At 46.8% G+C, this 26,106-nt stretch overlaps 1 protein-coding gene across 1 annotated transcript in view; it reads right to left on the reverse strand.

Annotated features, from left to right (window-relative positions):
• TASOR2 (transcription activation suppressor family member 2) overlaps positions 1-26,106 on the reverse strand; it is a 44,226-nt gene that overhangs the window by 5,347 nt on the left and 12,773 nt on the right. The window contains 11 exon segments of the mRNA XM_087968933.1: positions 29-182; positions 3,180-3,305; positions 4,916-8,531; positions 8,632-10,142; positions 11,410-11,818; positions 15,645-16,506; positions 18,389-18,550; positions 22,822-23,366; positions 23,368-23,632; positions 24,971-25,045; positions 25,147-25,219. Of these exon segments, the coding sequence (XP_087825059.1) occupies positions 29-182; positions 3,180-3,305; positions 4,916-8,531; positions 8,632-10,142; positions 11,410-11,818; positions 15,645-16,506; positions 18,389-18,550; positions 22,822-23,366; positions 23,368-23,632; positions 24,971-25,045; positions 25,147-25,219 (7,798 nt within the window).

Genomic DNA, 26,106 nt, shown 5'->3' on the forward strand with positions numbered 1-26,106 from the left:
CTAGCCATTCCAAAGCAGGCAGACTCACCCGTGGTCATCCTTTCGAGGACTTTGTCATCGGTCACCACAAAGCCTCCGCTGTGGAAGAGCTCCTGGTAGGTGTGATCCAGGGCGTCCTCGGGGCTGTCCACCCCAGCAAAAGTCACGTTGGGGCAGCGTTTGAGACGCAGCAGGGCAGGGACCTGGGGGAGCAGCAAACGGAGGGAAACTAGGGAAGTAGTAGCAATGGCAATAGCACTTAAGACTTATACGCCGCTTCACAGGTGCTTTCACAGCCCTCTCTAAGCGGTTTACAGAGTCAGCCTCTTGCCCCCCAACAATCTGGGTCCTCGTTTTACCCACCTCGGAAGGCCGAGTTAATCTTGAGCTGGTCAGGATTGAACTCCTGACAGTCGGCAGAGTTAGCCTGCAATACTACAGTCTCACTACTGAGCCACCACGGCTCTTCCTTCCTTCCTTCCTTCCTTCCTTCCTTCCTTCCTTCCTTCCTTCCTTCCTTCCTTCCTTCCTTCCTTCTCTTCCTTCCTTCCTTCCTTCCTCCCTCTCTCCCTCCCATCCTTCCTGATCTTTCCTTTCTCATCAAAACCGACCTCCTTTCCTTTCCTTTCCTTCCTTCTTCCCTTCCACCTCGTCTCCTCTCCTCCTTCCCCCTTCCCTTCCCTTCCTTTCCCTTCCCTTCCCTTCCCTTTCTACTTACCAATAGCACTTAGACATATATACCACTTTATAGTGCTTTCCAGCCCTCTCTAAGCAGTTTACAGAGTCAGCCTCTTGACCCCAACAATTCAGGTCCTCATTTTACCGACCTCGGAAGGATTGAAGGCTGAATCAACCTGGAGCCGGTCAGGATCGAACTGCTGACAGTGGGCAGAGTTAAACTGCAATAGTGCATTCTAACTGCTGCACCACCAGAGCCCTTCCTTCCTTCCTTCTTTCCTTCCTTCCTTCTCTCTTCCATTCCTTCCTTCCTTTCTCCCTCTTTCCTTCCTTCCTTCCTTCCTTCATCCCTCCCTCCTTCTTTCCTTCCTTCTTCTCCCTTCCTCAACATTTACCAACAGCCCTTAGACTTATATACTGCTTCACAGTGCTTTCCGGTCCTCTCTAAGTTGTTTACAGAATCAGCCTCTTGTCCCCAACAATCGGGGTCCTCATTTTACCCTCCTCGGAAGGATGGAAGTCTGAGTCAACCTGGAGCCTGGTGGGATTTGAACTGGTGGCAGTCAGCAGAGCCAGCCTACAATACTGCACTCTAACCACTGCGCCACAGAGGCTGTGCTCACAGCCCCAACGGCAACAGGAATTGGGTTACGTCTACTCCGGCGTGATTAGTCTAATGAAAAAGGGCATGGAGTGTGTTTGTGTGTGTCGGTGCGTGTGTGACATGATAATAGTGTGTCAATACAGGAGGAGCTGCCCCAGCAGTGGCATCCTACCTGTTCCACCCCCGGTTTGGTGATTGCGTGCACACCCAGTGGTGGGATTCTACCGGTTCGGCCCGGTTCGGGCGAACTGGTAGTAAAAAAATGCTACTGGTTCAGCTGAACCGGTAGTAAAAAAAACCTGCTACCAATTCAGCCAAACAGGTCTTCCTTTCTTTTTTTTTTCCTCCCGATGATCAGCTGTTCCGACGATCAGCTGTGCCGGGATCCATCTCGCTGTCTTACTGCCTCGCCCAGAGGGCTTCGCTGAGGCCCAGGAAGGCAAAAAAACAGCGGGCTGGGGGGGGATGCTGCAAATAAAGGAAGAGGAGGAGGAGAAGGAGGAGGAGGAGGAGGAGAAGGAGAAAGAGGAGGAGAAGAAGCCACGCCCACGCCGTCTCATGGCCACACCCACCTAGCCACGTCCACGGAACCGGTAATAAAAATATTTGCATCCCATCCCGGCGCGCACCTAATGCGTGCGCTCAGCTTTTCCCACGCCAGCTGAGGAGAAAGAAGAGGAAACCGCAGGGGCAGGTAGGAAGGCCAATCCTGTGGCTTTTCTCTTGTTTCTCCTCTCAAGCTGATCCTCGGAGCCTTTTATTTACTACCGGTTCAGGTGAACCGGTCTGAACCGGTAGCATAGCACCACTGGGCTACCCCCTAAGAAGAGAAGGTCAATTTATTTTCCAAATCCCCTGAAGGCAGAACAAGAAACAATGGATAGAAACTCATCAAGGAGAGAAGCAACCTGGAATTAAGGAGGAACTTCCTAACAGTGAGGACAATTAACCAGTGGAACTGCTTGCTACCAGAAGTTGTGGGTGCTTCATCCCTGGAGGTTTTCAAGAAGAGAGAGGACAGCCATTTCTCTGAAACGGTATAGGTCTCCTGCCCGAGGGTTGGACTAAAACAGGGGTCGCTAACCCTTTGGACCTCAGGGACCACCAAAGTCATCATTTTAGATCCTAGGGACCACTAACTGGTTCTGTGGGTGTGGCCTCATTTGTGGGTGTGGCTTGGTGGTCATATGACTGGCTGGGCATGACTTGTATGTAAAATATTATAAATATTTATATACACATTGAATTTTTTATAAAAAAAAGAGCAACTTTTACCCAAAATCAGGCAAAGCAGGCAGGCAGGTTGAGTTGCTCACGGAATCATTCAGGGATCTATCTATCTGCCATCGGCTAGCTCAGTCTCTCAAATTTGCTTGCCGTGAGTCTACACTAATTTGCTCGCAAGCAAACCTTCAGTCCTTAAGGGAGGTTCGGCTACGCTGAGCCGAAGATCTAAAGACTAGCTAGAAAGAAAGAAATCCAAACCATTTCCCGCTTCCTAGCTAATCTAAATCTCCCGGCACAGCAGAACAGATGATGGTCGGAAAAAGGAAAAATAGCAACTTAGCAGGCAAGTTTACCGGGTTAGGAGTGAGTGGGCGGGGAGGGTTCCCGCGGGCCATGTGGGCTGCGCAGCCTTGTGTTTCTGCGCAGCCTGGATTAATTACTTTGCGGGGTGCTCTGGGGGGGAGATTTCTCTGCAGTCCACCAAAATTTCCTCACGGCCCACCAGTGGGCCGCAGCCCACTAGTTGGCGACCACTGGACTAAAAGATCTCCAAGGTCCCTTCCCACTGTACCTATTATCTACTACCACGTTCCACCAAGATCTCTTTAACAAGACACAAATCCGGCTCCGTCGGTGAGGAAGGGCTGAGAAATTATTTCCTGGAAGAGCCGAAAGCGAGTTTTGAACTTACTTTGTGGATATGGAAGGAAATGTCCTCGTTTCGAACGATGACCAGTAAGTTCTCCCTTTCCAGGCGGCTTCCTTTGCAGAACTGCAGGAGGTCCACTTCGGAATGGCCGTCTTTCTTCAGCAAATTCTGGAAGGAGACGCGTTTGGAAGAAGAAGAAGAAAAAAAAAGCTGTCCATGAAAAACAGAAGCAGCAACTAGGGTGAGGTGAACCCCAAACACACAATGCAGGCACCTGGCGTGGAAAGACTCAGTGGGGCACGGAACACATGTGTCGTTTGTGCCCCAGTCCGTATCGTCTTCATTAAGATGATACAATCTGGTGCAAGTCTCATCTGTCCAACAGCACAAATTGTTACGGGGAAATCAGCTCGGCGCCGAGGGAGTTAGTCCCGCTCCCCCCACAAAAAACCACAACACAACAACACACCCCCCCTTAGGGAAGCCAGGGGTGGGAATCCTCCTGGTGAAGCCAACTGGCGGAGAATCACCAGGAGATGGTGAGTTCTAGTCCCGCCTTAGGCATGAAAGCCAGTTGGGTGAGTGGCTCTTGGGTGAATCACTAGGGGACTGTGAGTTCTAGTCCTGCCTTAGGTACAAAAGTTGGCTGGGTGACTTCGGGCCAATCACCAGGAGATGGTGAGTTCTAGTTGCACCTTAGCCATGAAAGCCAGCTGGTGACTTTCGGGCCAATCACCAGGAGATGGTGAGTTCTAGTCCCACTTTAGGCATGAAAGCCAGCTGGGTGACTTTGGGCCAATCACCAGGAGACGGTGAGTTATAGTCCTACTTTAGGTATGAAAGCCAGCTGGGTGAGTGGCTCTTGGGTGAATCACTAGGGGACTGTGAGTTCTAGTCCTGCCTTAGGTACAAAAGTTGGCTGGGTGACTTTGGGCCAATCACCAGGAGACAGGGAGTTCTAGTCCCGCCTTAGGCATGAAAGCCGGTTGGGGGACTTTGGGCCAATCACCAAGAGACTGGAAGTTCTAGTCCCGCCTTATCATTGACTGAAGTACAACTTTTGTGATACTTGTAAATCCCTTGTTTATTCACCTGCTTCTATTTTTGTCTCCTTTTTCTTTTGTTTCCTTTTTCTGTTTAGTTTTTCTTCTTGTATATATATATATTTTTAAAAAAACCAGAGCATGTTACGCATATCCAAAGAACCCAAGTGTCTTTTGATGCTGCTTAATCAATGAAGGGGGAAAAGGCAGAGGAAGAAGACAAACAACAGAGAAATTGATTTCCTGCTTGGAAATGATAGTTTTACGGCAGTTTTTCCTATACCATGACAACTTTAGGATGGGTGGACTTCAATTCCCAGAATTCCCCAACCAGGATACTTTTAAGATGTGAGGACTTCAATTCCCAGAATTCTCCACCCAACATGCTTTGAGATGGGTGAACTTCAATTCCCAGAATTCTCCAGCCTGCTGATTGGGGAATTCTGGGAGTTGAAGTCTGCCCATCTTAAAGCATGTTGGCTGGGGAATTCTGGGAATTGAAGTCCACTCATGCTAGCTTGAAATTCACGAATGAGTTGGGATTCACGAATGCTGGCTGAGGAATTCTGGGAGCTGTAGTCCACCCATCTTCAAAGGCCACATTTGAGAAACCCTAGATGACAACCATCCAGACTAACCTTGGTCCATCCTTTCAACCACACACAACCATTCTGAAGCAGCCCTCTTCCTCCCAGGGACCCTGAGACCCCCATCGCCCCTCCCCCCAAATCCTACCTTTACTCTCCCGAAAAACGGGTCGTCCTCCGTTTCCATCAAGTAGAACGAGAAGGGTTTTCGGCAAGCTTCCTGAGCCACATTTTTCAGCTGGAAATGTAGGGTATCGCGCAGGTTGGAGAGAAGGTCCTCGTAGACCAGCGGCGTGGGAGGTCGAAGTGGGTACCGTATCTCGCCCGCCTTTCCTGAGGTAGCAGTGGGGTCTCTCTCCAGGTTGTATGTCCGCGCTCTCTCCAAATTCATTGCCCTGCTGAATTCGGCAAATTCTTCGAGAACAGACGAGATATCCCGGGAAAAACTGTTCAGCTTATGGTAGGTTAGTTTCTGGAGATGCGAAGAAGGGAAGGGATACTTCGGATCGAGTTCGCCTTGACTCCTCGGCGCAGCGGGTGGGACAAAGGGATCTGAGCTGGCGGGAAACGGGCCACAGATGTCATGGTATCGGCCCCCAGTTCTCGGACGTGGGTTGACAACGGTAACCAGTAGCGGACTTTTGCTCTGGGTGGGAAACCTAGCAATTGTCCCTTCCGAGACCATTTTCTCGTGGGGCAGCAATCCTTCTGCTATCCTTTGAGGTGGGACCATCTTGGTGGGAAGAACACGGGAGGTAGAACGTTGTGATCTTTTCAGGAGCTCTTGGATCCTGCAATGGAACTGCAGGGATTCCACGTCTAAAATGTTCTGAACCGGGTCATTCAGAAAACCCCAGTTCCTGCTCCGGGAGTTGATTGATCCCAAATCCCTGGAGAAAGGGTTGTGCTCTTTGGAGAATGCATGGAAAGTCCTGCTTTTCTCCTTATGCTTTTTGGTGACGGAGAAATTGATATAATCCTTGAAGGGCTTGGGTTTACGGTCCATGTCACGAGACAGCGATATTGAGACATCTTTTTTGAAACCGAAAGGAACGTTGTGTTTCTTGGATACAGCATCTGACGCCTTCTGGCTAGCTTCTGAGGACACCCAATCCTCATCTTTACAAATCTCGTTCCTAGCAGCTGAACGAGTTAATTCGGATTCAATCCTCGGGGAGGCCTTGAACCTCGGTCGATACAAACTCTCAAATTTTCTCGTGGGGTACCGATCTACGCAGGGATCTTGGCCACTGTCCACTGCCAGAGATTCATCTTCCCAGTCTGTGTCCGTGCCTGAAGAACTGGTGGGCCTCTCTGTCCTTTCATCAGGTAGAAGGTCTTCAAGACTCCCCAGACACCTCTTTGCTTCTTCTTGGGCCTCTTCTTCATGATCCTCTGGAGCTTCGCTTGAATCTCGGTCAACCAAAGGACCAGGTTCTTCTGCCAAACAGTCCTCCTGACATTTTGTTGGGATAAAGGATGAGCTCCCCACATCTTCTCCTCTAGAACAGTCTTCCCTGTTGCAAACAGATTCTTCTGGACTCGTCTCTGTCTGCTCAACTTTCTCCAAAGTGGACACATTGTAGTCATCCACCTTTGCACTGTAGTCATCTGGTGATTCAGTGCTTTCGAGCCATGAACATGTGCTTTTGGGGCTGGTTGTGTCCAGCTCTGCTTGACTTGTGCCACAACTTGAGATGATCCCCGTGGTAGCTGAGGTAGCATCATTTCCTTGAGGTTCTGCTTTTTCAGAAACATCTCCTGGATCAGACGTTGTGTTCTCATTTGATGAGGAACACAACTCTCCTCGTCCTTCTACCCTGGCTTGTAAGTCTTCTTCTTGGTCATCAAAGTTGGAAGTCTCATCTAAACATTCCTCAGCCCATTTCACGTCCGCAGGGGAATGCTGGTCAGTTGGGCAACCTTCATCATCGCTCACAGGAGGTGTCACACACTCCAGCATGGCTGAATCAATCCAATCTAAGCTCTTTGGAGCCCTCATTTCTTCACTCTGAGCTACCATGGCACACACCGTATCCACCAATTCGTTCATCAAAATGTGGACCTCTTCAGCTACAGCAGTCGTGGTAACGGTTGGTTTTTCAACGCCGTCATCTGGCACTGCTTCTTCTTCTCTTGCAGAAGAATCTCTGATATTCTCTTGTTCCAAACACGTTTCACTCTTGAAGGACATCTCAGATTCCGTATCGTGCGACTCAAAGCTCAGGTATTCTTTCGCGGGCTGGGAATCCACCAGGATCTTTTCTCCTTCACCAATTGTCTGTTCCTCTTGAGTTCCTAAATCGGACTCTGCAAGACGTTCATTAACTCGCCTCAAAACATTGTCTGTTGGGTGAACGATGTCCTTTTCTTGGGGAATGGAAGAATCCTCAAGCAAATCCAGATTGGCACTGGAAGCGTCTTGCAATGTTGCAGATTCATTCGAAATTTCCTGATGGAAAGGACTAGCTGGATGGTCTCCTTCAGGACTTTCAACCAGATCCATTTCTTTGGTGAGGGGAAGATGTTGAGCGAACACAACAGAGCTGTCTTGGTTTTCCACCAATTCCTGCCGAGTTGATATACTGTTTGGCACCAAGTTCACACACAAGTTGTCATTTGGTTCACAAAGGTGCGACACAGCTGGACCAGCCAAGTCTGTACTGTCCTGAGAAATATCTTCAATCAAACCCAATGGATTTTCAAAGATGCGATACAGGGAGTTTTCAGGATGGTCTTCCTGGATCCTTGGTGGTTCTTCATCAGAAGCTCGTTGATGGACAGGACTAGCCTGCCACGAAGGTGGACAGGGCAAACAGATTCCACTGCCTTCCTGGGAAACTGAGGAAAGGTCAACCACGTCAATTTGGTTAGGAACCCTAGGACTTTCCACTGGTTCCTGTGGACTTTGTAAGGATCCATCTGGAGTTGTTGCTCGATCGTTTGGGAAGTCTCCAGAAGCTTCGGTGGAAGCTGAATCGGCTAAGATCACTTCCTCGGGTGAGTTCTCCACTGAGTCAGTTTGTTTTGGAGACGTGGGATCTGTGGCTGATCCCACCATCTTTTCATCAACAGTCATTGGATGGAATGAGATCTCCTGCTGAGGGACCATCAACTCCATTTGGTTTGGAGATACAGAACTTGAGGTTGATCCCACCATCTTTTCCTCAACAGTCACTGGATGGAACGAGATCTGCTGCTGAGGGACCTTATCCATCAACTCCATTTGGGTTGGAGATACAGAACTTGTGGTTGATCCAACCATCTTTTCCTCAACACTCATTGGATGGAACGAGATCTGCTGCTGAGGGACCTTATCCATCAACTCCATTTGGGTTGGAGATACAGAACTTGAGGTTGATCCAACCATCTTTTCCTCAATAGTCACTGGATGAAACGAGATCTCCTGCTGAGGGACCATCAACTGCATTTGGGTTGGAGATACAGAACTTGAGGTTGATCCAACCATCTTTTCCTCAACACTCATTGGATGGAACGAGATCTGCTGCTGAGGGACCTTATCCATCAACTCCATTTGGGTTGGAGATACAGAACTTGAGGTTGATCCCACCATCTTTTCCTCAACAGTCACTGGATGGAACGAGATCTCCTGCTGAGGGACCATCAACTCCATTTGGTTTGGAGATACAGAACCTGAGGTTGATCCAACCATCTTTTCCTCAACACTCATTGGATGGAACGAGATCTGCTGCTGAGGGACCTTATCCATCAACTCCATTTGGGTTGGAGATACAGAACTTGAGGTTGATCCAACCATCTTTTCCTCAATAGTCACTGGATGAAACTGAGATCTCCTGCTGAGGGACCATCAACTGCATTTGGGTTGGAGATGCAGAACTTGAGGTTGATCCAACCATCTTTTCCTCAACAGTCATTGGATGGAACGAGATCTGCTGCTGTGGGGCCTTATCCATTAACTCCATTTGGTTTGGAGATACAGAACTTGAGGTTGATCCCACCATCTTTTCCTCAACAGTCACTAGTTGGAATGAGATCTGCTGCTGTGGGGCCTTATCCATTAACTCCATTTGGGTTGGAGATACAGAACTTGAGGTTGATCCCACCATCTTTTCCTCAACAGTCACTGGATGGAACGAGATCTGCTGCTGTGGGGCCTTATCCATTAACTCCATTTGGGTTGGAGATACAAAACTTGAGGTTGATCCCACCATCTTTTCCTCAACAGTCACTGGATGGAACGAGATCTGCTGCTGTGGGGCCTTATCCATTAACTCCGTTTGGGTTGGAGATACAGAACTTGAGGTTGATCCCACCATCTTTTCCTCAACAGTCACTGGATGGAACGAGATCTCCTGCTGTGGGGCCTTATCCATTAACTCCATTTGGGTTGGAGATACAGAACTTGAGGTTGATCCCACCATCTTTTCCTCAACAGTCATTGGATGGAACAAGATCTGCTGCTGAGGGACCATCAACTCCATTTGGTTTGGAGATACAGAACCTGAGGTTGATCCCACCATCTTTTCCTCAACAGTCATTGGATGGAACGAGATCTGCTGCTGAGGGATCTTGTCTATCAACTCCATTTGGTTTGGAGATAGAGAACTTGAGGTTGATCCAACCATCTTTTCCTCAACAGTCACTGGATGGAACGAGATCTGCTCTTGAGGGACCTTGTCTAACAACTCCATTTGGTTTGGTGATACAGAACTTGAGGATGGTCCTACTGCAGCTTCTTGGACACCTGGGAATTCTGTCCGATGCCCAGACAAGGCAACTGGAGATGATGCCTTAGACGGGAGACTACCATGTCTGGATGACATATCATCATCACTCCTACCATCTGTTTCTTCCCTTCCTTCCACACCGCTCTTCACAGGATCTTCCTCGTCCTCTGAATCCAGATCCATATCTTGGATTTCCAGGTCAGTATCGCTGCTTTTGGAGAGCATGAGATCCACGGATCTCAAGTCCACACTTTCTCCATCTTGCTCATCTATACGGAGTCTAGGCTGGTTTCCCACTTCGCTTCCTGGATTGGCGGGTTCCCGAGACTTCACGTCTGCTTTGAACTCTGCTGCTTTCGACATTCCTGGGTTGGAACTCCCAGCAGGGAAGTCGTCCTTCACTTCTTCTGAAGACCCCACATCAGTTTCCCGATGTGCTACCGAAACGGCAACTTCCATGCTTGCGATGATGAGCTGTTCGTTTCTTGAACCCTCCGGAGGTCCCGTAAGCGGAGATGCGTCATCTTGGGAAATTCCAACTAACTTAGTCTCTTGACTTCTGTCTGTCTTGGTTTGAGGGATCACACGGTCGTCGAACCCAGGCGGGTTTTCAACAGGAAGCACAGGGTGAAGTGAGGTTTGTTCTTTGGGCTCCGCATTGACCCCCTGGAAAAAAATAAAATAAATAAATCCAGCTGTCAGAGTGGCAGACAGACACAATGAGGTTTTTGCAAAAAAAATAAATAAATCTCTACGGGTTTTAAAACCAACAAGCTATGCTAGCATAGGAACATACAGGCAGGACTTGACTTACGACCAAATGCCCCCTCCCTTTTCTTCTGCCTCCTCTCCCTCTTTTCTCCTTCCTTCTTCCTCCTCTCCCTTCTCCTCCCTCCCTTCCTTTCTTCTTCTCTTCCTCCTCTTTTCCTCCTCCTCTCCCCTTTCTTCTCCTCCTCTCTTTCTCTTCCTCTCCTTCCTTCCTCCTCCTCCTTCCCCCCTTTCTCCTCCTCTCTTCCTCCTCCTCTCCTCCTCTCTTCTTTCTTCTTCCTCCTCCTTACTTCCTCCTCTCTCCTCTCCCTCCTCCCTGTTCCTTTCTCCTTCTCCTCTTCCTTCTTCTCCCCCTTTTTCCTTCTCCTCTTCTCCCTTTTCCCCCTCCTCCTTACTTCCTCTCTCCTCTCTCTGCTCCCCCTTCCTTTCTCCTCCCTCTTCTTCCTCCTCCTCCCTTTTTTCTCCTCCTCCTTTCTTTCCCCTTTTCTCTTCTCTCCTCCACCTCCCTTCTACTTCTCTTCTTTCTCTCCTTTTCTCCTCCTCCTCCCTTTCTCCTCCTCTGCTCCCCCTTCATTTCTCCTTCTCTTCTTCCTCCTCCCTCCTTTCTCCTTCTCCCCCCTCCCCTTTTCCTTCTCCTCTTGCTCCCTTTTTTCTCCTCCTCCTCTGCCTCCTCCCCCTTTCTTTCCCCCTTTCCTCTTCCTCCACCTCCCCTTTTACTTCTCTTCTTTCTCCTTTTTTCTCCTCCTCCTCCTCCCTTTCTCCTCCTCTGCTCCCCTTCCTTTCTACTTCTCTTCCTCCTCCCTCCTTTCTCCTTTGCCCCCCCCTTTTTCCTTCTCCTCTTACTCCCTTTTTTCTCCTCCTCCTCTCTCCTCTTCTGCTCCTCCTTCCTTTCTCCTCCTCTTCTTCCTCCTCCTCCCTCTTTTCTCCTCCGCCTCTGCCTCCTCCACTCCATAAAGCCAATACCCTCCTAGCCCTGATGATGTTACCTAGTCGGGTCATGAAACATCGGCAAGCACACAAGCTCAAGAGATCACCACAGACTCCACGATTCAACCCCGATCTGCACACCTTCTCTCCCATGGGTGCTAACCGGAAATCCCTTGCCCAGGAGGGTACTTTACAGCTTAGTCGTCCGTTGGCTCTACGGGGCCCACCAAAACCTTACCTCATCAACAGACTTTAGAGGAGGACGAGACAGTCCTTCCTTCTCAGGCAGATCCTTGGCTTCTTCAGGCTTTGTCTGAGGACTCTCATCCTCTAAGGAGTCGGCGGAGGACAGTTTGTTCCCCGGGAGTATCTTCTCGGAAGGAGAAACCGAGCCATCTTGCCCTCCTTCGGCAGGGATCTGGACAGCTTCGGGGCGTTTCTCCAACATGTAAGGTCCACCCCCATCGTCCATGGGTTCCAAGGGGTCCACCAGACTGTTCAGGGAGACGTATTTGGCCGGGTTGCTGTGCTCCACTACTTTTCGTACCGTCAGCGCTTTGATCGTTTTGCTATAAAACAGCGCCATCCACACATGGAGGATCAGTCTCATTTCTTCCATGTCATCCGAGAGGCTTTCATCCCAGGGCCTGGAGAAAGAAGAAGGGAAAGTGGGAATTGGGTCTGTAGTTGAAACATGCTCGTCGCTTGGCTTTGCAACTTCTTACAATACTAGACAACACAGTATCGACAGTAGAGATCTTCAAGTTTCTAGGTTCTATCATATCACATGATCTAAAATGGACACCTAACATCAAAAACGTCATCAAAAAGGCACAACAAAGAATGTTCTTCCTGCGCCAACTCAGAGAGCTCAAACTGCCCAGGAAGCTGCTGACCCAGTTCTACAGAGGAACTATTGAGTCTGTCATCTGCACCTCTATCACTGTCTGGTTTGGTTCTGCAACCCAACAGGACAGACACAGACTTCAGAGGATAATTAGGACTGCAGAAAAAACAATTATTACCAACCTGCCTTCCATGGAGGACCTCTATCTTTCATGAGTCAAAAAGAGGGCTGTGAAAATATTTACAGACCCCCTCACATCCTGGACATAAACCGTTTCAACTCCTTCCCTCAAAACGATGCTATAGAGCCCTGCACACCAGAACAACTAGACACAAGGGCAGTTCTTTTCCGAATGCCATCACTTTGCTACACAAATAATTCCCTCAACACTGTCAAATTACTTAGTAAGACTGTATTACTATTATTCTTCTCATCCTTCCTATTACCTATCTCCTCCCACTTGTGACTGTAGGACTGTAACGTTGTGGCTTGCATCCTTACGATTTATATTGACTGTCTCCTAGTATGATTTGATTGCTTATTGTACCCTATGACTATCATTAAGTGCGGCACCTGATGATTCTTGACTCTTGACGAATGTATCTTTTCTTGTATGTACACTGAGAGCATTTGCACCAAGACAAATTCCTTGTGTGTCCAGTCACACTTGGCCAATAAAGAATTCTCTTCTACTCTACTCTACTCTACTCTACTCTACTCTACTCTACTCTATTCTTATTCTTATTCTTATTCTGTTCTGTTCTATCCTTATTCTTTCCTTATTCTATTCTATTCTATTCTATTCTATTCTATTCTATTCTATTCTATTCTATTATTCTATTCTATTCTATTCTATTCTATTCTATTCTATTCTATTCTATTCTATTCTACTCTAATTCTATTCTAATTCTATTCTAATTCTATTCTATTCTGTATTTCTACTCTACTCTACTCTACTCTACTCTAATTCTAATTCTAATTCTAATTCTAATTCTAATTCTATTCTATTCTATTCTATTCTACCGGCACCCACGAGAGTTGGAAACGAGTTCGAGGAGAGAAGCAACCTGCAACCTGTGACATGATAACAGCGTTTCAATACTTGAGGGGCTGCTCCCAAAGAAGTGGGGGGGGGTCAACTAATTTTCCAAAGCACCAGAAGGCAAGGCAAGAAACAACGGATGGAAACTAACTGAGGAGAAAAGCAACCTGGGACTAAGGAAGGATTTCTCAACAGTGACAACAATCAACCAATGGAACGACTTGCCACCAGAAGTTGTGGATGCTCTAACACTGGAGGTTTATAGGAAGAGAATAGACAGCCATAGGGTCTCTTGCTTTAGCAGGGGGCTGGATTAGAAGACCTCCAAGGTCCCTTCCAACTCTGTTATTCTGTTATTCAGTTTACAGCGCAAACTGTACTAGTGTCAGCGTTCCAGAAAACCTCCACTCCAACAAATAACTCCGAGACAGACATCCTCTCAAAAGTTCTGTTTTATTTGGATAGTAAACTGGCACATCTGGGAAATCCCAAATCTGAAAGTACAACCACAAATCCACCCCCTGCACCCCATCATCGCATCACATGCCCCAATCACCATCCGTCCCAACTTGAGACTTTCCCCTCACCCAGGTGCAGAAATAACATGACCTTGACTTAGAAAAAGAATGCTATTATGTCTAACCACGTACACTCCAAGAAATTCCCCCCCTCCCATTTTTCCAGGCTCAAGAACGTGGCAGTGTGGAAGTGTTGGGTGTTAATACGGCTTCCAAAGCCGACAACTACATCAGGGGCGTCAAACACAAGGCCCACAGGTTTGACACCCCTGTAGTAAACTAAACTTATCGCTTTCAACTCAACTACTAGCTTAGTAGACCCAGGGAATGCTGCAGACATAGTATATCTTCACCTCAGCAAAACCTTTGACAGAGTCTACCCAAAAAAATGGATTTATTTTTGACCAGCAATAATGTCCGTTGAGATCTCCCGCTTTCCGCCCATAGGACACAGGCAGTCCTCGACTTAGGACCACAATTGAGCTCCAAATTTCCGTTGCTAAGCAAGGCAGTTGTTACATGAGTTTCGTCCCATTTTACAACCTTTCTGGCCACAGGTGTTAAGTCAATCACTTCAGTTGTGAAGTTAGTAACCCAGTTCTTAAGTGAATCTGACTTCCCGCATTAACTTGGTTTGTCCGAAGGTGACAAAAGAGGGGAATCACGTGACCACGGGACACTGCGACTGTCATAAATATGAGTCAGTTGCCAGGTGACTGAATTTTGATCACCTGACCACGGGGAGGCCGCAACAGTTGTTAGGTGTGAAAAATGGCCACAAATCTCTTTTTTTCAGTGCCGTTGTAACTTTGAACGGTCACTAAACGAACTGTTGTAAGTCGAGGATTACCTGTGGCAAAGGTAATCCTTTTTCTAACAATCCCAATGAAGAATTGTCATCTTTACAGCTGGAAGTGTTTGCCGGATCAAAGTTTTTGCTAAATGATCAAACCAAAGTCCAGATCCATCAGTTCAGCTCCCAAATTGATTTAGGAAAACTACCAGGAGGACATGATTTTGAATCCACCTCCCCGCCCCCCCCAAAAAAAAATTGTCTTACTGTTCTGACCAAGGCTTCCTGAGACTGTATTTAAGCACACGCTTAGTTAAAACAACTCGTTTTATTTCAATGCTGGGAATTATGTGCATTCCCAGCCGGTAATGAATCCCAAACAGTCCCTCGAGATAAGCACCCACCTTTCTCTCCTTTGAATTGCTGCCAACAACTGAAGTGCCAAATGAACTGTAAAAAACCAACCGAAGTACAAAGTCCACACAGAGCTTCAAGGTTTAATCCAAACAGAGAGAACGACTTTTGTTAGGCATGTAAGTCACCTAATAGTTGGGTTGGAAAATATATAAACCAGGATAGACATTTTAATACTGTCTCTTTTAAGGGAATGCTAAAAGTGTAATTGGATGTGGTTCCTCAAACGGCCATAAGATGGAGCCAGAAACCTGGATTGTTTAGTGCTGTTCCTGTCCTTTTCTGGAGATTATTGCCGTTCCTGTATTTACTGTTGCTGATCATAGTTGGATTTGATGTAAGTCTGTTACTGAACTGTTTTTAATACTGGACTTTGATATTTGGATTATCCCTGAACTGAAAACTGACTGCTTTACCTGTGAATGACTTGGACTGCTTGTTTGGACTTTGCTTAAACTTTTATTGGAAGTAAAAACCTACATTTACTGTACAGTCTATCTGTGTGCTGTGTGTGTGTTATTCTTCACCACTCTCACTACGTCTCCCTGTATGCGCTCATTCTCCTAACGGGGAACTACCTCAACAACTTTGCTTCCTACAAAGGTTTCTCTACCTTTGCACCTCCTTTATACCTTTATACCTGAGGCTCCAGAGTCAGCACCCCACTCCCAGATGGTCCTGGCACCATCTCCGCATCGGGCGCAGGACCATCATCCGAGTCCTCCCCAGACTCCCGCACTGGTCCCCGTTCTTCCCCATTGTCCGATTCTGCTGCCGTTTGTACAGGCTGCCGGCAAACCAGAACACTTACTCCCAAACCACACCAGGTATTTATTTCATCTACGAGAGCCTCACTTACCCATGTACTGCCCGGATGATGGTTTTTTCTAAGGAATTATTCGTATATTTGCTGTCCAAGTTGAAGACGTATTCCGCCTCCCACTGGAACGTGACTTGGACTGTTTTGTCGCACGAAGTCACTTGGCGACTGGTGGAGAAATCCTCCCTCAGCCGGGTGGCCAAGACAATGGAGCGAGCGGGTGGTAAATGGTTCGAAACCGGTTTGCCCAAATTCTCCTGGTGCTGGAAAGGAAGCAGTTTTCCAACCAATGGACCCGGCTTATCCGGATTCACCCCGTTCCTCGAGTTCGGAGAATGCGGCGTCTCCTGTTCGGAAGTCTCGGAGACGGGAGTGGCGTACGAGTGCTCTAAAGAAATCATGACACTCGAGTCCAACAGATCCCCGGTCTCGTTCGGAAGTGCTGGAGGACTTTTGACGAAGCTGGTCCTCGCCTTTTTCTTTTTGGCGGGATTGAGGGCGCTTCGGTCCTTCGTGTTCAAAAGCCAGTCCTTATCCCGGCCGGTTTCTTTGGCGGGCCAAAGGGATGATCGGGACATCTGTCCCGGCAGGAAAGCGCCTTTCCGTTTCTTGGTAGCCCTGTGATATTCGTGATCCAATGATTTGTGCAAAAATTTCCCACGGGGGAGACGATGTTCCCGGGACAGACGGAAACGCCCGAAATCTCTTCGACTGTTCCCATCCAAGGGAGAGTTACAGGAACTCAGTGCTAAATCAGCCAACAAGTTCAATGCATGGGAATCGCACTCTTCCCTTCTAGTGGGCATCTGGTGGGCATCCAGGGCAGCCGTGTCCTTTTCTACAGAGGCAGCCTCAGTCCATTGCTTTTCGGAAGAAACGATGTGGAGGTTTTTCCTTGGAGCTGCGCAAGGAGAGACAAAAAAAAATATTAGGGAGGGAGCAAACGTGTTTGTCTCCAGTGGTGACTTGGTTTTAAACTGATCACGAGCGTCCAAGATAATTCTGGGTGGATTTGTTCAGCTGGATCTACTCCATGTGGATAAATCTAGGAAGGTGGAAAAGGGTTGTGTGCAATGCCCTGAACAGCAAAAACAAGGGGGCAGGGATGGATAGAATTATTAGAATTAGAATTGTATTAGAATTAGAATTTAGTTAGAATTAGAATTGAGTTGTATTAGAATTAGAATTGTATTAGAATTATAATTGAATTATAATTAGAGTTGAATAAGAATTGAATTAGAATTGAATTAGAATTAGAATTGGAGTTGAATTAGGATTATTAGAATTAGAATTACTAGAATTAGAATTAAATTAGAATTACAACTGAATTAGAATTACAACTGAATTAGAATTGGAGTTGAATTAGAATTATTAGAATTAGAGTTGGATTAACAGAAATAATTAGAGTTGCATTTGAATTAGAATTAAATTAGAATTAGAACTGAATTAGAATTGGAGTTGAATTAGAATTATTAAAATTACAATGACTGGAATTAGAATTAAATTAGAATTAGAATTGAATTAGAATTAGAATTGGAGTTGAATTAGAATTTTTAGAATTAGAGTTGTATTAACAGATTAACAGAAAGAATTAGAGTTGTATTTGAATTAGAATTAAATTAGAAAAAATTGAATTAGAATTGTAGTTAGAATTATTAGAATTACTGGAATTGGAATTAAATTAGAATTGAATTAGAATTGTAGTTGAATTAGAATTGTAGTTGAATTAGAATTATTAGAATTAGAGTTGTATTAACAGATTAACAGAAAGAATTAGAGTTGTATTAGAATTGAATGAGAATGAGAATTAAATTAGAATTGGAGTTGAATTAGAATTATTAGAATTAGAGTTAAATTAAAATTAGAATTGAATTAGATTTAGAACTGAATTAGAATTGGAGTTGAGTTAGAATTATTAGAATTAGAGTTGCATTAGAATTAGGACTGAATTAGAATTGGAACTGAATTAGAATTATTAGGATTATAATTATAATTACAATTAGAATTCTTTATTGGCCAAGTGTGATTAAAATGGGTAAAATAAATGGACAAATGACCCCTCTCAAAAGGTGCCAAGCTTAACTACGTCAGCAATGGACGATCCTGAATAGGATTCACATTCGTATCCTCCAGTCAGTGTGATTGTGGGGTGCCACATCAAACTAGATCACCTCGTGACCGGCTATAAGCTGAGGGCATCTACCGGTCCAGTAGCTGAGGTTTTATTTTTATTTTTTTCATATAAACAATGCTGCGCTTCCATGGTTAGATGGCCCAAACCAGAGATCCCTAACCTTTCCTGCTTGTTCGTTAAGCGAATCAGGCAGTCGTACAGTGAACAGCTTCCCTCCCCCCCTTTGACTTTGCTTGTTGGAAGCTGGCTGGGAAGGCTACAAATGGCAATCCCAGGGCAATGGAACCGTCATAAATCTGAAATCGGACTGCCCTCTGTCAGAAATGGTGTAGGGTCTTGGGCAGGGGGTTGGACTAGATGACCTACAAGGTCCCTTCCAACTCTGATCATCTGTTATCTGAACCCGTCGCCAAGGGCCCACTGTGCCAAACGTGAAAACCATTTGTAACATCCTCTTCTATTTTTCAGGGCTAACCTCAAACGGTCACTAAACGAATGGTTGTTAAGTGAGGAACCACCTGTACCAGCTTCTCATCCCTGCCCCACCTTTAAAAAAAAAAAAAAAAGAAGGTATGGAGGACGAGGAAGCAAAATTATTATTATTTTTCCCCCAGCTAGGGTTTCCATATTTGAACTGCCGCCATCTTACTTGGTTCTTTGGCGTCCATTTTGTCCACATTCGTCACTTTCATGGCCACGTTCAGCCGGGGTTTCTTTTCCTCCGTGGCAAGGCCTGCCGAAGACCCCGTGGCTCCCTCAAGCGACACACTCCTCGGTCCTTGAATGAATTCTGCGGACAAAACTTCGGCCCCTGGCAGAGGGCAGAAAAACCGGTGAGTAACGATGGTTTCTATGGCACTAAAGGATTAATAAGCCATCCTCGTTTAGCGAAGATTGGGACAGGCAGCGTGGTCCTTAAGTGAAGCAGTTGCTCAATGAAGCCCAGTGAGTACCTTGGCTTTCTGGTGGTGGCACAGCGCAAAGGATTAAAGGCAATCCTCATTTAGCCACCACAATTGGTCCTGGCAATGTGGCCCTTAAGGGAAGCAGTCGCTAAGTGAAACACGGGGAGTACCAATGGCTTCAGGCGGTGGCATCCCAGGAAACAAAAAAAATTCAGCCCTCTCAAATTCAGCTGCCCAAACCATCTTTACTAAACTACTTATTGGCACAGCACAAAAGATTTATAGCTGGTCCTCATTTAGTGACCACGTTTGTGACAGGCAACTTGGTCAAATGAAGTGGTCGCTAAGTGAAACCCCATGAGTACCATGGCTTTTGGTGATGGCCTCAGAATGGGCAAGAAGCCAGGCCTGTTAGTTCCCTGTCTATTTCAAATTTAGCTGCCCAAAGCCCCCTTACTAATTTACTCATCTGCACAGCACAAAATATCCATAGGTACAACCCTCATTTAGCGACCATGGTTGGGACCAGTTAAGTGAAGTGGTCACTAATGGAACTTGCAACTGTGCTTAGGATCTGACTTCGACTTTCCTTGCTTCAAAGATTGTGCCTGACTCCAAAGTCACTTTTTTCATCACCGCCAAACGGTGAACTAAGGCAATTTATATCTTACAAGACCCAATCTGGATTGCAAACCTCTGAGCCAACCACTAGAGGGCAGCAAAGCATCAGTTAACAGTCTCACTCTTTCTGGCCCTCTAGTGGTCCCACTGGGTTTCGATTTTCAGAAACCGGTTCTACCAGCATGTTTGCACTGACAAGGCTGGTTTCGTGCAACCACCAACACCACAGACTTAAAAATGCAGAGAATTCGCTCGGGAGAAACTTAGCAGATAGGGCCATGATGCAAAAGAAGACCGAAGAATCGCTTTGGATATCAAGAAGGGCAGCACGAAAATAAATAAAAATATAAAAGAGAAAAATAGAGAGAGAGAGAGAGAGAGAGAGAGAGAGAGAGGATAGATAATATCCTATATCCATCTAGGATAGAGAGAGATGGTGAGAGATAGATATGATAATATGATAGATAGAGGATAGATAATATAGATGGATAGATGGATGGATGGGTAGGTAGGTAGGTAGAGATAGAGTGATATATAGATAGATAGACAGACAGACAGACAGACAGACAGATGATAGATAATATCCTATATCCATCTAGGATAGAGAGAGAGATGGTGGGAGATAGATAGGATAGATAATATGATAGAGGACAGATAATATAGATGGATGGATGGATGGGTAGGTAGAGATAGAGTGATAGATAGATAGATAGATAGATAGATAGATAGATAGATAGATAGATAGATAGATATAGAAAGAGATATGGATAGATATGGATGGATGGATGGATGAATAGATAAGAGATATGGATAGATATAGATATATAGATTATAGATGTAGATGATAGAGATAGATGATAGAGATGATAGAAATAGATAGATAGATAGATAGATAGATAGATAGATAGATAGATAGATAGAGATGATAGATATGGATGGATGGATGGATGAATAGATAGATAAGAGATATGGATAGATATGGATGATAGATGTAGATGATAGAGATGATAGAGATAGATAGATAGATAGATAGATAGATAGATAGATAGATAGATAGATAGATAGATGATAGATAGATAGATAGATGACAGATAGATGGATGATATAGCTATAGACATAGGTATATAAATATGGATATAGATACATATAGGACTGTGAATATATATCCCACTTATTCCGCTTCTCTCTTATTTTTCATTCTTTCCTCAGAACTGCACCTCTATTTTTTTTCTTTTGCATTCAATGGATAGAGACAAACAACCACAACCCACAAACCAACACCTGTGCCTGCGTTAAACCACTATTCACACCGTTATTGTGCTAAACCGCCTTATGGCTTTCCTGTAACATCCCGTCGGATGTCACACAATGCTCTAAACCACAGGAAGGTTAACCGAAAACCACCCAGCCGACGGTGTTTTGTGACTCCAGAGTCTACCGTACCGTATTGAGGGTTTCTCGGTCTCAATTTGACCCCAAAATATACAGCCGATTGGGGGGCATCGGGTTGAAATGGGGAGGGGCTGGTTCCATAAAAGATTTGGGGGGGACGGGAAAAGGAGAGCCTGAAGTTTAAACAGAATTGTTCTGTCCCCAAACTCGACAAACCCTCTGAAGATTCCTTTATTAGGAAGGCCGGCAGCCCGGGCAAAAAGTTTCTCTCCCACCCCAGGCTAACAAGTCCGTCCATCTGGGAGATGAATAGTTTTCTGTCACACCCTATTCGTCTCCACCCCCCTGCCTTTTATCCCCAGAGCTAGGATAGGGCCTTGCTAGCAGTGGTAGCTCTTCTGTCCTGAGGACCGGCCCATAGATTTCCACTGCTCTCTTCTCCTCGGCAAAAAGTTTCTCTCACCTGCAGGCTAACAAGTCCGTCCATCTGGGAGATGAACAGTTTTCTGCCACACCTATTCGTCTCCACCCCTCTGCCTTTTATCCCCAGAGCTAGGGTGGGCCCTTGCTAGCAGTGGTGGCTCTTCCGTCCTGAGGACCGGCCCATAGATTTCCACTGCTCTCCTCTCCTCTGCCTTCTGCGCATCCACGCGTCAGGCACTGTACCCGGCTGTTCCTCCCCTTCCTCATCAGCCACCTCCACACCTGGGGACTGTTGACCCTCCCTCTGAGGGCTGACGGACGGCTCAGGCTCCGCCTCTTCCCCTCGGAGCTCTTAGGTTGCCCGGATACTGACCCTGACTCCCATGCCTCCTCTTCCTCCTCTGATTTGGCTACTGGAAGAGCCGACAGGCCACAACAAGAATATCAAATTTGTAAAGAATTATAAAGGCAGGAATATAAATGAATTACAGGTAGTCCTTGCCTTACGACCACAAGTGAGCCCAAAATTCCCATCGCTAAGAAGCAAGAGAATGAAGCGGGTTTTCCCCCATTTTACGACCTTCCTTGCCGCAGTTGTGAAGCAAAACCCTGCGGTTGTTAACGTTAAGTCACACGGTTGTCAAGTCAACCTGGCTCCCCACCCCCCATGGACTTGGCCCCATGGTCGCAAAAGCAGATCACATGACCCCGGGACACTGCAACCGTCATAAGTACATGCCAGTTGCTAAGCATCTGAATTTTGATCATGTGACCATGAGGAATGCTGCAACAGTCGTTAAGTGTGAAAAACCAGACCTCAGTCCCTTTTTTTCAGCGTCGTTGTCATTTTGGACACTACGTGGCCGGTCATAAGTCGAGGATTACCTGTAAAATGATAGCTTCACAATCAGCTGAAATTATGGAGTGATGCAGTGGCCTAGAGGTGGCACTCTTGCCTCACAATCAGGAGGCTGCGAGTTCAATTCTAGGTAGAGGCAGATATTTCTCTCTCTGAGCACATGAATATTCTAACAAACTCTCACTGGTACATAAGCATCCGCCCCGTAAACACTTCACTGCTCCAATTGCCCGACCCACCTAGCAGGGTAAATGATGAAAGCGTGTGGTCCCTGAGGGGCCCCCCACATCGGAGGCTGCGGTCATTCTAGGGGGGGGCAGTTATTTCTCTGAGCACATTCTATTGTGTGTAACTCTGACCGCATAGCAGAGGTTCTGACTAGTTCTGGGGAACCGGCAGCGGAAATTTGGAGTCGTTCAGAAAACCGGGCAAACCCTACCTCTGACTGGCCCCGCCAACCCCATCTCTTTTCTGCCTTGCATTGAGTCCCAACTGATCGGTTGGGTCTCCTTTGGTTGCCCTGCACAGGAGAATGAAGCTGGAAAGCAGGTTAGCGGGGTGGGGAGTGAAGGGGCATTTTGCAGAACCCTTCCCCTGCCACGCCCAAGCCACGCCCACCAAGTCATGCCACACCCACCGAGCCACACCCACAGAACCAGTAGTAAAAATAAAATTTGAATTCCACCACTTTCCACACTGAGATCTTCTGAAACAAAACTCCGCATCGGTGACAGGAAAGGCATCCGGCCATTAAATAATCCGCAAGGGATTATGGGGTCGTTAAAAGACAATGATGATAACCAGCCAAAATTATGGCTTTCCTGCGATAAAAAAAATTAACCTGTCGGGATAATCTTGAGGCTTATTTGAAGCGACACTCACCCCTCTTCCTTCTCAGTGGATTCTGGATATTTTTTAATTTGAGGGTAGCCTTTTTAGGATCGGGTGGGGATCCGGGATCATTAGCCAAGGGGTTATTGAGGGTCATCGCTTCCTTGGGCAATTTCTTCTTCTTCTTCTTTTTCTTCTTCTTCTTCTTCCTCTTCTCCTTCCCCTTCGTCTTCTTCTTGCTGCTCTCCAAGAGGCAGTACATCTTCAGCGGCGACCATTTCTTCTTCGAAGTGGCCCCGAGGATCCGGCTGGATTTTCTTTTTGTCCACTGCAAGGATCGCTCTCCGGCTGGGCTGCTTTTCGACGCGGCGGCGGCAGCGGCTCGGCTCGGCCCGTGTCCGTCAAAGGGAGCCTCCTTGCCCTTTCCGACAGCTTGGCCCGGTCCCTCCGATGGCGACGGGTCCGCATTTAAACCCGCGCCCTCGTCAGACACCCGAGAGCAGCCCTTCAAACAGGCCACGGCGGAGGAGACCTCCAGCGCGTAACTTTCGGGGTCCAAGAGATAAAGGCCAAGTTGGAAAAGGAGGGCGGGAGCGCGTCTCGTCCACGGGGTCCCCCTTAGGGATCTCATAGGGAGGTTTGGGAGCCGAGGGTGGGCCGGACGCGTTATCGCAGTTGGGCGCTGAACTCTGATCGAGATTTGCTAATTCCTCCATGTGCAGTTTGACCAAAGCGCTAGAAGGGGATTGCTTGGGATTCGGATTTTCCGCAGCTCTGGCCAACGCCTGGTGAAGGAGGGGAAGGATCAGGGGGAGCTGCTGGGGGGCCTCGCTGCTCCCCTCATCATGTTTCCAATCTGTGGCTAATGGGGGGGAAAAGAGAAAAGAAAAGCCGTTTGCAACTGACTTCAGTCATGCCCCCAAATAATAAACAAAATAAGCGCTTATGGTTTTGGTAAGCCGTGCAGAGTTGTTTTATTGGTGAAATGGGTGGCCTGTGAATTGACTGGGCCAATCATCAGGAGACGGTGAGTTCTAGTTCCCACCTGAGACACGAAAGCCGGCTGGGTGACTAAGAAAGCCTAAGCCGGCTGGGTGACTTTGAGCCAATCACCAGGAGACTGGGAGTTCTAGTCCTGCCGTAGGCATGAAAGCCAGCTAGGTGCCTTTGAGCCAATCACCAGGAGACTAGGAGTTCTAGTACTGCCTTAGGCACAAAAGCCGGCTGGGTGACTTTGAGCCAATCACCAGGAGACTGGGAGTTCTAGTACTGCCTTAGACATGAAAGCTGGCTGGGTGACCCTGAGCCAATCAAAAGGAGACTGAAAGTTCTAGTCCTGCCGTAGGCATGAAAGCAATCTGGGTGATTTTGAGCCAATCACCAGGAGACTGGGAGTTCTAGTCCTGCCTTAGATATGAAAACCGGCTAGGTGATTTTGAGCCAATCACCAGGAGACAGTGAGTTCTAGTCCTGCCTGAGGCATGAAAGCCGGCTAGGTGATTTTGAGCCAATCACCAGGAGACAGTGAGTTCTAGTCCTGCCTTAGGCATGAAAGCCAGCTAGGTGATTTTAAGCCAATCACCAGGAGACTGGGAGTTCTAGTACTGCCTTAGGCATGAAAGTCAATTGGGTGACTTTGAGCCAATCACCAGGAGACTGGGAGTTCCAGTCCTGCCTTAGGCATGAAAGCAATGTGTGTGACTTTGCGCCAATCGCCAGGAGACCGTGAGTTCTAGTCCTGCCTTAGGCACAAAAGCTGGCTGGGTGCCTTTGAGCCAATCACCAGGAGACTGGGAGTTCTAGTACTGCCTTAGACATGAAAGCTGGCTGGGTGACCCTGAGCCAATCAAAAGGAGACTGAAAGTTCTAGTCCTGCCGTAGGCATGAAAGCAATCTGGGTGACTTTGAGCCAATCACCAGGAGACTGGGAGTTCTAGTCCTGGGGTGGCTTTGGTCCAATCACTCTCCCTCTCTCAGCTCAACCAACCTCACAGGGTTGTGGTTGTTGCCAGGAGAACAGGAGGAAAAAGGGATGATTAGGCACGTTCACCATCTTGGACTTATTTATAAAAATAACAGAAGTGAAATAAAATTCCAGTAGATAAATAAAGAGGTAAATATAAGAAAAAGAAGAAAGGAAGACAAAAATGATGATGGGGGAATGAAGTGATTCCCAGCATTTGCAGAAACAAATATTTACCTGTTAAATGTCTGAGCTCTGGGGATGGAAATAAAAATAAAGCTAGGAGGGACCCCAAGTCGTTCGCTTCGGCGTCTGAAAAAAAAGAGAAAACGAGGCACCATGTTTTTCGTTCCGCACCTGAATCTTCCAGGGAGGACTCACCTGGATTTGATGGCCCCAGTTTCCCTTCTTACCTTTCTCGTTCGCCAAGACGGACGAGGTGAGGAAGAGGAGGATTCCGCGGTCATTTAAATATTTGACAAGGGCCTGTAAACAGAGAGAGAGAAAGTGATTTTTTTTAATTAAAAAAAACAGCCCCTTTCGCTTAATTCAGATTTAATTCAGTCTGGCTTCCTTCAGGCCCATCAATCTCAGAATTCCACTTCATCTTCTTCACAGTCTCTTCTTTATATGGAATATTGAGCTATAACGTGGCCGGTTTGGGGTTTTATTCAAAAATCTGTTGTTGGTTTTTGGCCAATGCGGGGGTTGGAAGAGAGAGACCATCCTGGCTTATACAAGAAAGTGATGAAAATAATGGCCTAGCATCGTGTGGGAATGCTGCCAACGTGCATATTTAGAATAGTTGTTTTTTTCTGAGCTGTGGTTTGTCTACCATAATATATTGAGTGTGACAGTATGTCATAATTGTGTATAACAGGGGTCTTCAAAACTTGACAGCTTTAAGACCGGTGGACTTCAACTCCCAGAATTCTTCCTCCACTCATGTTAGCTTGGGAATTCTGGGAATTGAAGTCCACAAGTCTTAAACTTGCCAAGTTGGAGGACCCTTGGTGTAGAACGACATGCTAAGCCAGTGTTTCTCCACCTTTAGCAACTTCAAGATGGGTGGGCTTCAACTCCCAGAATTCCCCAGCCAGCATGCTTTATGATGGGTAGACTTTAATTCCCAGAATTCCCCAGCCAGCAGGCTTTAAGATGGGTGGACTTCAACTCCCAGAATTCCCCAGCCAGAAGGCTTTGAGATGGGTGGACTTCAACTCCCAGAATTCCCCAGCCAGAAGGCTTTGAGATGGGTGGACTTCAACTCCCAGAATTCCCCAGCCAGAAGGCTTTGAGATGGGTGGACTACAACTCCCAGAATTCCTCAGCCAGAAGGCTTTGAGATGGGTGGACTTCAATTCCCAGAATTC

This window comes from Notechis scutatus, chromosome 6, assembly GCF_049901735.1.
Source record: "Notechis scutatus isolate UNSWTSFEM ecotype Mainland chromosome 6, rNotScu1.2, whole genome shotgun sequence".
Taxonomy (NCBI): Eukaryota; Metazoa; Chordata; class Lepidosauria; order Squamata; family Elapidae; genus Notechis; species Notechis scutatus.